Source organism: Palaemon carinicauda, chromosome 25 (genome assembly GCF_036898095.1).
Source record: "Palaemon carinicauda isolate YSFRI2023 chromosome 25, ASM3689809v2, whole genome shotgun sequence".
Classification (NCBI taxonomy): Eukaryota; Metazoa; Arthropoda; class Malacostraca; order Decapoda; family Palaemonidae; genus Palaemon; species Palaemon carinicauda.
Genome location: NC_090749.1, coordinates 20,597,439 through 20,614,048, shown reverse-complemented (window position 1 = coordinate 20,614,048; position 16,610 = coordinate 20,597,439). Strand labels below are relative to the sequence as shown.

The window sequence follows — 16,610 nt, the reverse complement described above, 5'->3', positions numbered from 1 at the left end:
GTTGTGACGGAAAGGATAGAAACAAAAAGGGAGAAAATGGAATGTCAGTATCGGAAATGGGATGCCACATAAATTTAATGTCTAAAATGCTGGAAGAAGACTGCTTCAAAATCAGTTCACGCAATGCAGAAATAGATAGGCTTAAAAAAGATTGCCGGAACTATAAAGAAATCCTAGAATTGTGCTTAGGTGAACTGGCAGACCATAAACGAACGATAGAGAACCAATGGTCCCTAATTGGGGACATGAGGATCCTCAACAGAGAATTGGTTACAGAGGGCAAAGTAGACGAACTGGCAAATGAAAGGGCAACTGGTTTAGAAAGAACAGAGATAACAGAGGGGGAAAATTCAGTTGTAAATAATTCAGTGGTAAATAATGAAGAAAGTAAAGGTGAAACAATTAAAGATGAAAAAGAGAAAGAACAGAATGAGATTCCCTCAGAAAAACGGAAAGAAAAGACCCCCAAAGTATGCTTTTTCTTTAGAAATGGAGTCTGTGAAAAAGGTCGACGGAGAAACGGATTGAGGAAGCACATCCAGTGTAAGTTTTACAAAGAAGGCAGGTGTAGGTTAGGCTTAGGCAAGGAGTGCAAATTTGGTCACTGGGAAAATAACAAAATGGTCAACAAAAGAAACTATGGGAAAGATGGATTGATAATATGTAGAGTTTATGTGAACGTTGCCTATAAAAGAGGCCAAACATGCTCATTCAGGAACTACAATATTACAAATAAGGAAACCAGATCAGAATTTAGAGGAAACAAGGACCAGTATAAACAAACAAAGGAGGGAAAAGCGAAGAATCACGTAAGCAACGGTCCAAGTAAAATAAGTATGGAAAACAAAATAAATTTTCTAAGTTCAAGAATGGGGGAAATGGGAAGATTGATACAAGAGATAAAGTATGAAAAATCGCACAACCCGAGTCGGCACAACTTGACGTGGGCAGAAAGGGCAGTGGGAAACCCCATCACAGCCCTTGGAATGGATTACATGATACCACAGGGTGGTCAAGGAAGAACAGGTCGTTGCCTGTAAAAATAGAAGAAAAAAGAAGAAATAACAAGAGTAAAAAAGAAAGCAGAATTTTACAAAGCTTTCAAGATATATTACATTAATATAAGGGGCATAAAATCAAAAGTGGACTCGCTAGAGGAAAAGATAGAAAAATTTAAACCAACTGTTACTTGCATCACAGAAACCCATCTGAAGGAGGAAGAAAATTTGAAGATAGCTGGTTAATGGGTCTTTAATAATAACAGAAAATCAAACGGGGGAGGAGTGTTGATTGCTATCAAAAATGGATTGGAAAATGTAACGGTGGAAATAAAAAGCGAAAAACAGGGTCACGAGTGTTAGTGAGTAAAAATTGATAATGGGAAGACTAAAGTTAGATTAGGAGTAATTTATGCCCACACAAGAAAATAAAACAAAGTCAAGCCATTTAGAAAATATGTACAAGTCTATTTAAGACGAAATAATGATGGCAAATAGCAGAGAAGAAAAAGTAGTTGTAATGGGAGACTTCAACTGTAAAGTAGGATGCATAATAAGATACAATAGTAATGAGATTTCAAAATTAGGCAAAATGTTAAGAGACTTGGCAGAGGAGTCCAACACGATATTTGCAAATAGCAACCCAAAATGCAGAGGGACTTGGACGAGAATTGCAAAAGAGAAGAAATCCGTGATAGATTATGCTCTAGTTAGAGAAGAAGACGAAGAAGGTATTAGTAGCATGGTAATTGACGAAGAGAAAGTGATAACACCTTACAGAATATCAAAAGAAATGGTGTATTTTGATCACTGTGCCCTCCCACTTGAAATGAATTGGTTGATCCTAAACAAGAAAAAAAGAAAGGTTAGATACAAAATAGTCTTGAACCATTTAAAAGTCCACAAAGATTGCCAAAGAAAAAGTTATTTTAAGAATAAAATATTCAAAATGTCAAGAAAAAGTGCAAGAAATATTAAGAACATGTAGTGTAAAAGAGACAAACAGAAAAAAACAAGAGGTCCAAGAAACTAAAGAAATTAATGAAACTTAAAAGAACCTTAAAAAATAATTGGATTAATCTTGGAAAGGAAAACAATGAGGTCAAGAGAAGAATTAAAGTACAGGAGAGCCTCGTAGACCTATACATACAAGAAGAAAAACAAAAAGAGGAAGGTTAAAGAATAATCATGTAAGCATAAGAGATCAAAGCAAAAGGGGGTATGAACAGCACAGCCTTCTGGGAATTTAAGAAGAAAGTAGATGGAAAAAATGCCAGCAAATGTACAGCAATCAGAGGGAAGGATGGAGAAATAATAGAGGATGTTGAAGAAATAAAGAAAGAATATGAGAAATTCTACAGTGATTTATTTAAGCTAGAAAATCCCCAAAGTGAAGAAGAGACCCTGGCAGAAGATATCAGCAACATGTTTGATAAATGGCTGTCAGAAAGTGACAGAGTGAGATCCAGCAAGGAAGAGAAAATAACCTATCAAAAAGTAGAAGCCATCATAAAAAGCCTGAAAGACAAATACACAACGGACAGGCAAGGATTGAACAATGTTGTGATTAAAATGATGTGGAAAGAAATAATAGAATGTCTGATGCTGATCCTAACAGAAATTGATGAAAGCATATGTATCCCCAAAGAGTGGGAAGAGATGTGGATACTTTCAATCCACAAAAAGGGAAATAAAATGGAACTAGAAAATAAAAGAGGCATATTCATCACAAGCATAATTAGTAAAATATACGAGGAAATAAAGATGAAAAAATATAAGGACAGATTCAAAGAAGAGATGAGTAGATTCAGTGTGGAGGCATTGAAGGAAGATCTACGGCTGATCATCTGCTTATATTGAATGCAGTATTAGACTATAATGCCTATTTGGGAGGGTCGACATACATATGGTTCTGTGATGCATATAAGTGCTTCAATAAGCTAGACCTAAAGGATTGCATTAAAAAAAAAATGGGAAAAATTATAGGATGGAAGGAAGCACTGATAGTTAGAAAAATTGATGAAAAAGGTAGAGCAGCCATCAACTGTCCAGCAGGTACAACAGGAGGTATAAGATTGAAGGAAATGTGAGACAAGGAACAATATATGGACCCAAGCTATACAGTATCGCAACTGACAAAGTCAATAGCATTTGCAGAAAAATATCACATTGATAAGAAATATTGAAATAGAATCACTGGTATTTGTAGATCATATAATGTTTCCCACAGGAAGGAAAGAAGGTATAGAAAGTGCCATAAGTAATTGTCATAGCTTGGAGACCCTAAAGAAATTTAAAATCAACACCAACCCCCAAAAATCGGGTGTATTAAGAATTAAAAGAAAGAATGATAAAGAGGAGGAGATTGAAACAAAAGTGAAGAACGGACAAGTAAGTTTAGTTAAGGAATATAAGTATCTGGGTGAATGGTACTCAGAGAAGGAAAACAAAGAATTGAGTATCAGTAATAAAAGCCAGAGGGTTGCATATATGGCCCAAGAAATAAGAAAATATGGAAATACAAGAAAAGTAGGAAAGATGGCATTGGAAGTCAGAAAGAAGATATATGAAACAGTAGTAGTACCAACAATATTTGCCAACGTGGAGACATGGAGTGTAATAAGGGATAAAGATATGAAAGATCTCAAAAACCTCTAATATAAGATAATAAGAAATATGTATGAACTACCTGCAAGTACTCCATATTGGGGCATACTAGCAGAAGCAGGAATATGGCCGGTGTCCTGCAGAATAGAATATAAGAAATTAATGCTCTTCTACTATATTGTAAACTCTGAGGAAAAAAAGATTAGTAAGAGAGATAATTGAGGATCAGTTGAAAAACCCGTATGGAAAGTGCTGGAGCAAGAGCGTTGAAGAAATCTGTTGTAAATATGGGATGGAAGTTGAAGAAATAAGAAGTTGGGGGAAAAGGACCCTGAATAAAGAAATCAAGAAAAGAATTATGGAAAAATAGAAGAAACTATTGAAGAAAAAAAGAAAGTGATGAAAAAATTAAGATTTATTAAAGGAAATTTCACACAGCCTTATATTAGAGAAATGAATCTGGATAAGGCATCCCTTGTGATGAAAACAAGTTTAAATATGGTCAACTTAAAAGCAAATTTCAGGGGAAAATATGAAGATAATTTGTGTGACCTGTGCAAAGATGAAGAAGATACTAACGAACATTTATTTTTATAGCCAAAATTAGGACAACTAATAAATGTAGACACAATTTTAGGTACGCTGAAAACTCCTAGCAGGGATCTGGCTGCATTTGTAGGTAGGGTAATGCATATAAAAGAAGAATTTAAGAAGTTCAAACTAACCACAAGAGGTTGCCAAAACTGATGATAGCAGGGTGTTATCCTATCAAATTTCAAGGTAGAATGGAAAAAAAATTAAAGATTGAAAATCTCATAACGGTATTAATTTATTTAAGGCACAGATAATATAAACTTAATAACAATAATAAGAATAAGCTCAGAAGCCTTGCTCCTATCTATAAAGAGATAGAGTGCCCGCAAACTTATTTTGCGGAGTGAGCAATAAGGAACCAGGAACCAGGAACCAGGACTAGAGGAAGCATAGTAGGTGGAAAGCGCTGCAATCTGCAGAGAATTTGCTATCATTAGTTACCTCCTACACAGACAACATAGGTTGCATGCATTTACTTCTAACTTCAATGGCAACCACGTTTGACCCAGTAATGAACATCAAGTCTTCTTCTTCTTCTTCTTCTCACAGCATACAAATAATATCTAAGAAAAGGAACTTATTGTTCAGACAAACAAGCAGTTTGTGATTTATAGCAAACACTTCCACAACGGTTCAGTTTTCTTTGGTTTTGCTTGATCTCAGTTTTAGAGAAGTTTTAGTGAAAACAGTAACCACATTATTGAAATTTCTTCTTAAGTCTAGGAGTTTACTTATTGATACATTGGAAGTTCAAACTTGGATGTTACAATGTTTCAATTTGTAATTATTGTCACCAATTATCTGGAAAATCATGAGATTGCAAAACCAAAAGTTGGAAAGTATGGCAGAAGTAAAGATTAAACTGAATGAAAACAATAACAAAGAATACAGGTAAAAGGAAGCAATATATTATCAATTTTATTATTCATTATACCTAGTTGTGTAGAATACGAATTTCCAACTAATCTACGTTGCATCTTAGCTAATGATAAAATTATTTTCAACAGAAGCAGAAAAAAAGTTTTTCATCTCATCTCTAGGGAGAATCGAACGCTGGTCTTTCCATTTAAGTCAGTATGATATTGCCACTATACCAAATGACACCCTCAAGAAGAGGCAAATGTCAGATCAACTATATGTGCAGGAGAATTGTGCCTGATCAGTGGGTGACTAAGAGTCCGAGATGGGACTTTCTAGGCTAATGTCAGTTATGGGAGCTATATATGTAGAGAGTGACTCTGTCTGACCAGTGACTCACAGTCATCCGAGATTGGGCTTCTTTTCTCTTCCTTGAGTCATAGGTATAAGGAAAATAATCTCAAGTTAACTTCTTTGTTTCCTTTTTATTGTCTTTTGCTTTAATTGGTTTGCTTCTAAATGCATCTATTTTATAGTAAAATCTCTCTCTCTCTCTCTCTCTCTCTCTCTCTCTCTCTCTCTCTCTCTCTCTCTCTCTCTCATTTAACTAAATTGCCAATGTGAATAGGGAGAAAATTTTTATAATTGCTGTAGTTTTCCAGAACTCGCTATCTTTTCTCTCTTTTAACGAAATAGTAGAGAAGATTTTCCTGTTTCCCATCAAACCTAATTAGAAAAAGGCCAAAGGTCATTATAGAATAAGAAGGATTAAAAAAGCAGCATTTATTAACTTATAGTCTTAGATAAAGGGATGCTATACAATTAGCTTTTATTTAGTCTCCCTCGAAAGTCAAGACAAGAAAAACGAAAGAAAACTGTTGTGAGTTTTTCTATTTTTTACATATTCTATAGAAAATTGCATTAATCAATCTTCATTATAGTCGACGAGAATAAAGTTTTCACATTTGTATTCTATCATTCAGTTTCTTTACTTATTGATTATTGATGGAGCAGGAAAGGCTTCCTCCAATCTCAGTGAATGGTTACTTTATATCACGAATTCCTAACGAGTTTGGATCAGACGGAAATATATTTTATCAACATAACGATGGGCTTTTTGACCTTTAAATTTTTTTTTTCATTTTTATAATTATTTTTAATGACTTTGAAGGGAATTTTTTATATCATACAGAAAGAATTAGTAATAATTTACATAAATTGTTGTAGATAAAGAAATTGAATTTTTGGAAAGAGGCTGATCAAGTTTATATGCCTCAACGGATGTAGCTGCACAGATTTGTTTAATGTAACCATAATATTATTGGAATCCCTTAGAAAATAAGGGTTGAGAATACATATTAATTCCTACCTATGACAAATCCTTTCCCCGTGACGAGACTCGTCGCCAGCTCAGATAATAGTGTTGCATATATCACCATCAGTCACATAACCCTACTCTTACTCTGATACTGTCTTTAAGGTACAAGAATAAATGTTATATATTTGTTTTATTCGTCACACTTAACCATGTTATTCACGAGCCACTTGTATTGAAGCCCAAAGTGCATGGATCTTTATATGGCATCATTATTGATATTTTAAGTAATAGATTGCAAAGAGTTGTTGTTGATGTGCACCATAGTGAGTATAGGAATGTGGTATTTAGTGTTCCTCGTGGCAGTGTTCTTGGCTCATTACTTTTCATCTTATAGACACATGACATGTAGTTTGGCATCGAAAACAAGTTTGTTACATATGCAGATGATGCTACTCTCTTTGCATCAATTCCATCTCCTGGATGTAGATCTGGAATTTCTGAATCCCTTAATAGAGATCTTGCTAGAATTAGTGCGGGGTGCAAATTATGGGGTATGAAGTTGAATCCTAGCAAAACTCAAAGTATGATTGTAAGTAGGTCAAGGACAGTGGCTTCTTAACACCCGGATCTCAGATTTGATAAAGTTTCTGGAACTCTGTATAACTGAAAATTTTAGGTGTGATTCTCGACAGCAATTTTTCTTTTGAACAACACAGTAGGTCAGTGTCTTCTTCAATTGCCCCACCGAAAAATGTCTTATTAAGAAAGTCTTTTAAGATTTTCGGCGATCAATTTATTCTGAAGAAGTGTTTAAATTCTTTCATTTTACCTGATTTTAAGTATTGTTCTCCAGTCTGATCTTCAGTTGCTGATTTGCATCTTAAGATCTTGGACAGGAACTCACTGTCTATCAAATTTCTTATTTCCGATCTAGATATTAATCTCTGGCACCGTCATTCAATTAGTTCATTATGGATGCTTCATGATAATTTTTATAATTCTGACCATCCTTTGACTTCGGATCTTCCTGGACAGTTCCATCTTGTTTGTAATACTAGACAGGCAGTTGATTGTAATAGTCAGACCTTCTCCATCATAAAGTTCAACACTACAAAGTATTCTAGACGTTTTAATTCAGCTGTGACCAAATTGTGGAATGATTTTCCAAATCGGGTAGTTGAATCAGTAGAACTTCAAAAGTTCACAATTGCAACAAATATTTTTATGTTGAACAGGCTGACATAAGTCTTTTTATAGTTTATAAAGAAAATATCTTTTTGATATTGTTACAGCATTTAAGATATTTAATTTTAATTGTTAATTATTTCTCATATCATTTATTTATTTCCTTATTTCCTTTTCTCACTGGACTATTTTTCCCTGTTGGAGCCCTTGAGCTTTTAGCATCATGCTTTTCCAGCTAGGGTTGTAGCTTAGCAAGTGATAATAATAATAATAATAATAATAATAATAATAATAATAATAATAATAATAAATGTAGAGTGGTTTTATCGAATTAGTGATGACGTCAAGAATTTTGTCATAATCCATTATCTCCATAAGTTTGTATTATTCCTCCTTTAGGATAAAATGAGTCCTCAGGGAAATCGTGACTTCAGGAAAGAGAATCCAAACGATGACGAATTTTCTTTAATAGGTCATTTAAGATCGTAATTAATGCTGGTGGCCTTAATGGGTCGTTGACACAATCTTATCTGTTATCCTCTCATAGTATTCTGAATTTAAGAAATGTTTTCTATACTAATGAATTTTTTATTTATGTCAACTAGAAATTATTAGTTGAAAGATCTCCAGACGGAAGAGAAGATTGCCAGTGGGGAAATTCCCATTAAGGAAAATTTAGTTTCGTTTAATATCTGGTGACTAGATTGTTTTTGCCATCCTTTAACATATAACTTTTATTATGGCTATGATTAATTAAAACTTAACATTTATGTATTTCACAAAGGCCTCTACGTGTAGATAAAGTGGCTGTGACTGTAACTAGAATTTAAGCTAATTTTATATATGTTCTTTTTTTCAGGGAGGGAAACCATAACTTTAACATGAGTTGAATGTTCCTGAATTCAAATACTTCTAATAGTTACTCGCTGAATTCCGTATTCTAGAATATTTCTTGAACATATAATCAAGCTACGATAAAAAAAAATGGCTGATGGAAGGAAGCATCCAAAATTCGAAAGGATTCCTCGAGTGTCAGTAATGAAGGAAACACTCCACCTGAATATGATGTCCATCTGTCATGAAATGCGTCTTGGGCAAATGTTGATGTCCAAAGCGTTAACGTTTGCTCCGTTTCGGAGTGTGTTCGGAATTCTGAGAGGTACAATATTATACTTGTTTCCTAATATAGTTGGTCTTCTTTATTTAGAAGCCGTATTGCAAAGAAGTCATGTTTTGATGTATAGAGATATTCCTGATGATATATTGGTTAAACTAAATTATTTGGACAATTATCAGTAATGGCTTTGTTCCTTGAAGTGATAATTAACTTGGCAAAGGATTCTTTTACTTTTTTTTTTATTCATGTTGAATGAGAAACTATTATCTATGAAAGAAACTACAAAAGTATATTTTTTTTTCATTTTATGTTAGTAACAAAGTATAGAAAATTAATCTTTCATATAGCGAATTATGTCAAATAGAAAAATATAGATGAATTTTACATACTATACCTTTTGTAGCAATTTGAAAAAGATAGATAGCTAAGAAGTAAAGAAAAAAATAAAGAGCTTTGAAATAGATAGAATAAGAAAACTTCCTTCGCTTCAATATTACAGAGACGTCAAATATATAATTAGATCTTCTGAGGCAGATAAAGGAAAGATACTTTCTAGAGTCACTTAATAAAAGTGTTACAAATACATGAATCCAAAATCACCTGATGTATGAATAGGGTTGAGGCATTCCTCGGGGGTAATGTTTAACTTAGAGAGCTTCTCACTCCTTCTATCGAGAAAAATCACTTTAGAATTTCAATATTTAATCCTATAACCAATATGACTAATCACATAACAGCCTCAGAATGTCAGACAACAAGAGTTGAAGTAAAACAAAAGAGGCATAAATAAAATCTCAAGTTTGTTTATGTGAAACCTGAGTAGGTAGGGGAATAATAATAATAATAATAATAATAATAATAATAATAATAATAATAATAATAATAATAATAATAATAATTAATAATAATAATAATAATAATAATAATAATTAATAATAATAATAATAATAATAATAATAATAATAATAATAATAGAGTCGTTTGATTGAATTAAAGATGACGACAAGACTTTTGTCATAATCCATTAATATTATGAGTTTGTATTATTCCTCCTTTATAAGGAAATAAAGCCACAGGGAAATTGTGACTTCAGGATAGGGAATCTAAACGATGGCATATTATCTTTAATTGGTCATTTAAGATCTTAACGTCAGTGGCCTTAATGGGTTGTTAACACAATAATTTTGGTCATGATGAATTGTTTTAATGAATCGTGAGAGGCAGCTGGGTTTAATGAATAATGAAGGAAATGTAGGACAGTTTCTGATCATTGGAAGATTATGGTCTGTGGTAGATTATTTAAAAACACCCCTGCTTGGCAATCTGTTGGACTGAGGTTCGAGAGCCGCTCAATCTCGATAGTTTCTTGTAGTGTCTGCAAATTCACCATCCACATGGGGTTGGGGGAGCATATAAGTCTATCTTATGAGTCATCAGCAGCCATTTCCTGGCCCTCCCCGGTCCTAGCTTGATGTTGACGGGCTATGGCGTTGATCATATGTCTCTAGGGCATTGTCCTACTAGGGAATATTCAGTATCCCTTGCCTCTGTTATTCACGAGCGACCTTTAAAATGTCTTCAGACTAGCCATTCGATTATTGGAGGAAAATATCTCGTCTTCGGAGAAGTAGTTTTGAAAAAATTCCATTAGGAGTTTGGATGAAATTTTGAAGACTATTTTCATTCCATGAAAGGTTCAGAGAGAGAGAGAGAGAGAGAGAGAGAGAGAGAGAGAGAGAGAGAGAGAGAGAGAGAGAGAGAAAAAAAAATTACTTCTGTAGGGATCAACCGTCTGTTTGATGTCATTCATTAAAAACTTCTTCTTTTCTCGATAAATGTTTGCAATTTCCAGGAAACGTTTCCTTTCCCGTCATATAAAAATCCGTGTTTCTTGGAATCACAAACTCGAATAACTATAATCTCCTATACTAGGACGATTTCCTCTTATGATTTGGACCTGATATTTTTACTGATGCGTATAAGGACGCAGATCTTATTTTTGTAGATATTGTTGATATTTATATGAGGCAAATCATTGAACTTCAAATTTTTCTGATGGTATAATTCTACAAATCAATCAGAAGGATCTTTAACATCGAGATAATTTGGTTGAAATTTCAATTTAACTAAGTATCACAACGCCATCTGGTGCCTGATTATTACCAATGGAAATTCTGATAATAATCATGTCGAATTTGATGCAAAATTAGGCGATCTTAAACACACTGAGTCGGGCCATCGTAGTCAGCCACACAGTGCCAAAGTTATTATTGACCTTAGAACCAGATCTGCATTCCATAGCTTTCCAGTATTCCCAATATCCTGGAAACTTATGTATCCCTGATAACACTGCCGAAGAATTCTAGTGCTTTTGTCTCCAGGTATTTTGGAATATTTTCCTTTGTTGTCTCCCCATAAACATTGGAAGGATCCCAAGGATCTTCAGAACTTTTGCAATACATACAGATTCACTTGCAAGAAAGACCTGGGTCCTTCAGACATTCGTATGATTTCATAGTTATATTTTATGGTTTAATACAGATATTATACAATAGTTGATAGCTTAAAAAGATTGAATTAACTCTTGGTAATCTATGTATCGGGATGTCTACTGACACATAAACGTAGTGTAGAAGTTGCGAGAGTAAACAAGTCTGATCTTCCCACGCGTCTTTATGAATGAGTAGGTTTGTGCGTGTGTACGTGTCAATGAAAGTGCTCGTCCAATTCAGTGTTTAGTTATGGTCTCTTTAGTGTACATAAACCAAGTTTATGGCTCAACTACTAACCTACAGTATGCAATCATGTATTTCTATAATTAATTATCAATGAACTAAAACTTGTCCTCCTTAATTGGGCAATAGTTAAGGGGGTTTGTGGGTTACCATGAGTTGGGACATCGACAGCCACTGGTTGGACTCCTTGCCCTTACTTGGGAAGTGCAATTATGTAAGTTTTTGTTTTTTGTTTCTATGAAATTTTGTCACTTTTTTCGTTCATGGGTCTTTAAAACAACAGTAAAGATTTAATGGAATGCGTGTTTGGTCATCATATTTATTTCTAGTTTATTGGCATCTATATAGTGTACCTACAAGCACATTCGCACTCATACACATAGGTGCCAACAACAAGTGTTGGCTTTAATACCCCAACACAACAACATAGGCTACACACAACACAAATTTATACATGAAATTAATTTGGACAAATGAAAGAAAATTGAGGGACGAAATACCCCATTTCTGTGTCTCTATCAAATCTCCGCATTGCGCTGCAATAGAGACTCACTGGAACGCAGGGGACTAAAACACAGGGATCAAAATCTTATCTCAGTTGGTGGAGCATTTCATATTCATCTGAGACAACTCCATAAAAATGCTTCTTAAACTTTAGTAGACAAAACTTCCACAAACTACGATAGTCTCCAAAGACTCGAGGATGAGAGTCAACCATGTCAACCAGCACAATTGGATTAGAGAAAGAGAGAAAAAGTGAAGGAAAGTTATAATGTGGAAACAGATTTTGCAAACTACCGCCATAGTTTGAAAGATTTAATGCAAAATGCCAAGGACGAAACTGGCAAGATAAGTTGACGCAATGAAGGACCTTGAAAAGTCCCCAAGTGATAGGACATTTTGTTTGATAATGTTCAAGGAATTATCATCATTACTATCACTCGCTAAGCTACAACCTTAGGAGGAAAAGTAGGATGTTATAAGTTAAAGGGCTCCAGAAGGGAAAAATAGCCTAATTGGGATGGGAAATATCGAAACAAATAAATTATGTGAGAAATAAGGAACAATGATTATAAAATATCTTAGGATTTGTAACAATTTTGTAATAGATAAATAACTATATACCTTTGTAAAACCAGAGAGAGAGAGAGAGAGAGAGAGAGAGAGAGAGAGAGAGAGAGAGAGAGAGAGAGAGATGTATACAATTGTAAAATCCATATGAATAACATCTGTATAACATTAATAGTAAAAGTAAATTAATTGGAGTTAAAATAAAAAACGGATTCTTAGGAAATCGATAATCTTTTGAAAATTGCCGTTGAAATAAATGCGGATTCAAATTGTACGACAAAAAAAAAAAATGCATTTTAGGTCGTAATTCTTAAAGACGAAATCTCCAATACCAAGTGATGAGCGTTTGTCCAAAACTAAAGACTTCGATTTTCACGCGTTTCTGTGGAGACCAAATGCTCCATTTATCTCTGGGTTTCATTGAAGTTGGCTAAAAAAATCAAAAGAGTAAGTTTTTTCATAACATGTCTTCTTATACTCTCATCGTTTTTGTTTTATCATAATTATCTTGTACTTCGTTCCCTTAAGGAAACAAGAATTCTGTGTCGTATTATGTGGTGTATAGTGAGTCTACACAAATTTCAGGAACGTTTAAAAAATCATGTTTTGTGTGTTGAATATAAATTTTCTTTTTCCCTTTACTCTATTTTCCTTCATTCATTTGTAATGCGTTGTCTGCGTGCTTTTCTACAGTCCGACTTGTAAAGCCTCAAGGAATCACTCAGATTCCTTCACACTCTCCAAAGGATTCCTTCCCCATAGAGTGTCCTTTTAGAGTTATTTGAATCTACTGTTTCTTATACGAGGTCCTAAAGAATATTTTTTTTTTTTTTTTATTGGGAGGCAAAATCTATTTCAACTTTCGTCGCTTTCTGCTTGAATGGACTTTCTGAGTTGTGTTTTATTCAGGGTTGAAGGGAAAAATAATTCTTGTAAGTCACCCTTTAAGTAAAAGCATTGATCCTCTCTCTCTCTCTCTCTCTCTCTCTCTCTCTCTCTCTCTCATCTATTTAGTAGTTAGGCAATAAAAGAGTAAATGTATTTTTTGAAAGCAGCTATAGCTCTTTTCATTACTGTAAGTAAGATTGTGTGAAAACATTTTCAAACAATCTACTGATATTCTTCTCAATATCAACTCAATATATAAGTATCAAAATGTCAAAAAAGTTCAACTTTGTTCTTCTTTATAGATAATGTAAAGAGCAGTCTCTGTTTATAGTCCAGTTTAGTTAAACGTTTCATTTAATAACAGGTTTCGTCTGGCCTTAGTCTGCTCTTGTGATTGAGCAGTTCTTTCCCTTTGGGATCTGAGCAGTTTTGTCTTAGAAGACATTTATCAATGACTCGGGTGTCATGCAAAAGATAGTTACCCGCAGTAAGAGAATAAAATATATAAACTCTACAATGTTTCTACTTTTGGCGACAACACTGTGATAATAACTTGTTATATAATCTCTAGGTATTGACATAACTAATTTTATTCGTGTATTTAATATGACATTTTCATAGATGAGTGTTTTAATGGGGTCATTTGAGAGGGGAAAGACTGACAGACAGAGGTGTCTATCTATTTCATGCATACACAATGAAGGATCAAGAAACTGTCTCAATATACTCACGAGTTTCCTTCTTCCTTGAATTGCTAATGATATATTCTTCCAGCCATTATTAAAAAAAAAACTATGAAAAATCTTAGCAACATTTCAAGTCTCTCCTATACATACATGAACTCACATGAGTACTAACACATGCACACACACTCAGAAATAAATGATAAGCCATTCATGTTGAGTGGGGATTGTGTGTGTGTGTGTGTGTGTGTGTATTTAAAACTGCAAGTCTGATTGTTTATATAGTAACACAAAAACATGACGGCCATTTCCAATGTGCATACCGAGTGGCGCACAAGACCAGTTCCTTTATTTATGAGAAATTGAAAGAACTGCAAACATAGCTTGCCTTTAGATAAGAAAATAAGTTTTAACTTAGATTTTATCCGTAGGAGAAAAAATTCACATCCAAAGTAGTGTTTTTCAGCAGTGGATAACTTAGTAAATGAAATATCTTAAACTTATTCTTGTTACAATTCTACAATTTCCTTTATCAAAGACAAATTTTGGGTTAAGTACAAAGTTTAGTAATAAATGTTTATACGATTGTATTCCAATTCTTTGATAGATTTCCATTCTTTGTATTCCAGAAGGAATCTGACCCACTTATCATTCTCTGAGACAAGAATGTGGAAGATCCAAAAGGGAATTCCTCTCTCTGATTCTCTGGAATTGGTTTCATTAGAGCTCTCTCTCTCTCTCTCTCTCTCTCTCTCTCTCTCTCTCTCTCTCTCTCTCTCTCTCTCTCCTAAGGAAACTTGAGAATAGTTCTACAGACAAACTATTTAAATAAACAGAGGTTAAAGGTGAATAATTTGTGCTGTAATATGAATGTGTGTAATAACGGATATTAATTAAAATTCCAGTTGGTTAAATTTCAAAGTAAAACTGAAATACTAGTAATTAAGTAGACTCTGTTTGCATTTACAATCAATCTGGCGTAGAAATAGAATGTGAATATTCATGTTAGGAAGGACAAAAGAAAATGTTTTAATTTAAGTCATATCCTGAAACGTTGATTGAATTAGCAGCTTTGTTATTCCCGGCGACACTTGGAATATGAAAGCAGAAAGCTTGATTCATTGCAAGCAGTGATTATCTCGTGTCATTCTCAATCCCTTTCATCTCAAATTCTCTCATCGTTAATGGGGTGAGAGGGAATTGCTGTAGAGCAAAGTACATACAACACACACGAACACACACACACACAAATAAACACACAGAATTACAAATAGAACTCATTTTAGATAGTTTAAATTTAGTAATATAAAACTGAAAATGAAATACAGAAAGATTGACAGGGAATTCATTATGACGAGACTTTTGTCCCTGAACTGAGAGATGTTATTGAAGGAGATGACATTGATTTAGAAATGAGGTATTCTCCTTCTCTAGAGATAACAGCTGACTTTGGGCCTTTGGAAATGAAGATACTAATCTCTCTCTCTCTCTCTCTCTCTCTCTCTCTCTCTCTCTCTCTCTCTCTCTCTCTCATTAGGCCTGATGGTTTACACACACACACTTTCTCTCTCTCTCTCTCTCTCTCTCTCTCTCTCTCTCTCTCTCTCTCTCTCTCTCTGATGGTTTACTACCCCCCCCTCTTTTTCTCTACAGTAGATTAGGCTTGACGATTTGTCTACATTTAAGACGAGATGAAGGTGATGAAGTAGAAGCAGGATTAGTGTCAGACTCATTTCTTCCAACACGAAGTTCACACAATGATCTGCATAACGAGTAACCATTTGGGTAACAGCCTGTGAGGATTATCATAATGTGACTCATTACAGAAAAATAATATAAAGTATTATTCTCAGAGAATAGTTTTTACCCCAAAGAATTTTTATTCACATTTAGCTCTGAACTGGTGTTTTTGAGAACATGTCATTTGAAAACTAAGAACGAGTGAAGCAGACGACCGTGCAAGAAACAACACAATATTATCAAAACGTTTGAACAGCAGAAAGGAAAGTGCCATACCTCATGTCTAATGCTGATCATTGAAAGGAACATATCAGAGTAGTGCAAAGATATTCAAAGGGATGCTTGGCTAAATCTAGCAAGATTACATAAAGAGGAAGTCTGTAGGATGGCGTTAAGATTCAGATGTTGGTGGTATTAGTAATAATAATAGTATATGGAATTCTTGTATTGTTTCACACACCTAGATACCTACCCTAAATCCCCCCCCCCCCCCTCTCTCTCTCTCTCTCTCTCTCTCTCTCTCTCTCTCTCTCTCTCTTGATCTTTTCAATGAGTCATGTCTTTAAAAAGAGTACAATAAGGGAATGGTCATTAAATGAGAATATTGTTTCCCTGGAATTTCTGTTGCTTCTTCACATTGCCTCAAAAGTTCCTATTCACGCGTACATTGATTAGTTCTATTAATCAAAAGATATATTATTGCATTATTCAATCTGTTTGCTGGTTAATATTTCAATTTTGCTTTTTGTGTAGTATGGAATTATGGTTATTGAAATTTCCATTTTGATTTTGAAATGACTCTTGGGAAAAAGCACA

The 16,610-nt window shown here is 34.1% G+C and overlaps 1 protein-coding gene across 1 annotated transcript; it reads left to right on the top strand.

The window, feature by feature from the left end:
* The first annotated feature begins 2,219 nt into the window (after positions 1-2,219).
* On the top strand, positions 2,220-2,858 carry LOC137618909 (uncharacterized protein PF3D7_1120000-like). The gene has a single exon (XM_068349112.1). The coding sequence runs from the start codon at positions 2,220-2,222 to the stop codon at positions 2,856-2,858; it is 639 nt and encodes a 212-aa protein (XP_068205213.1).
* Positions 2,859-16,610: the final 13,752 nt, after the last annotated feature.

Coding starts and splice junctions, on each gene's coding strand:
- LOC137618909 (XM_068349112.1), top strand. CDS start 2,220: ATGAACAGCACAGCCTTCTGGGAATTTAAGAAGAAAGTAGATGGAAAA.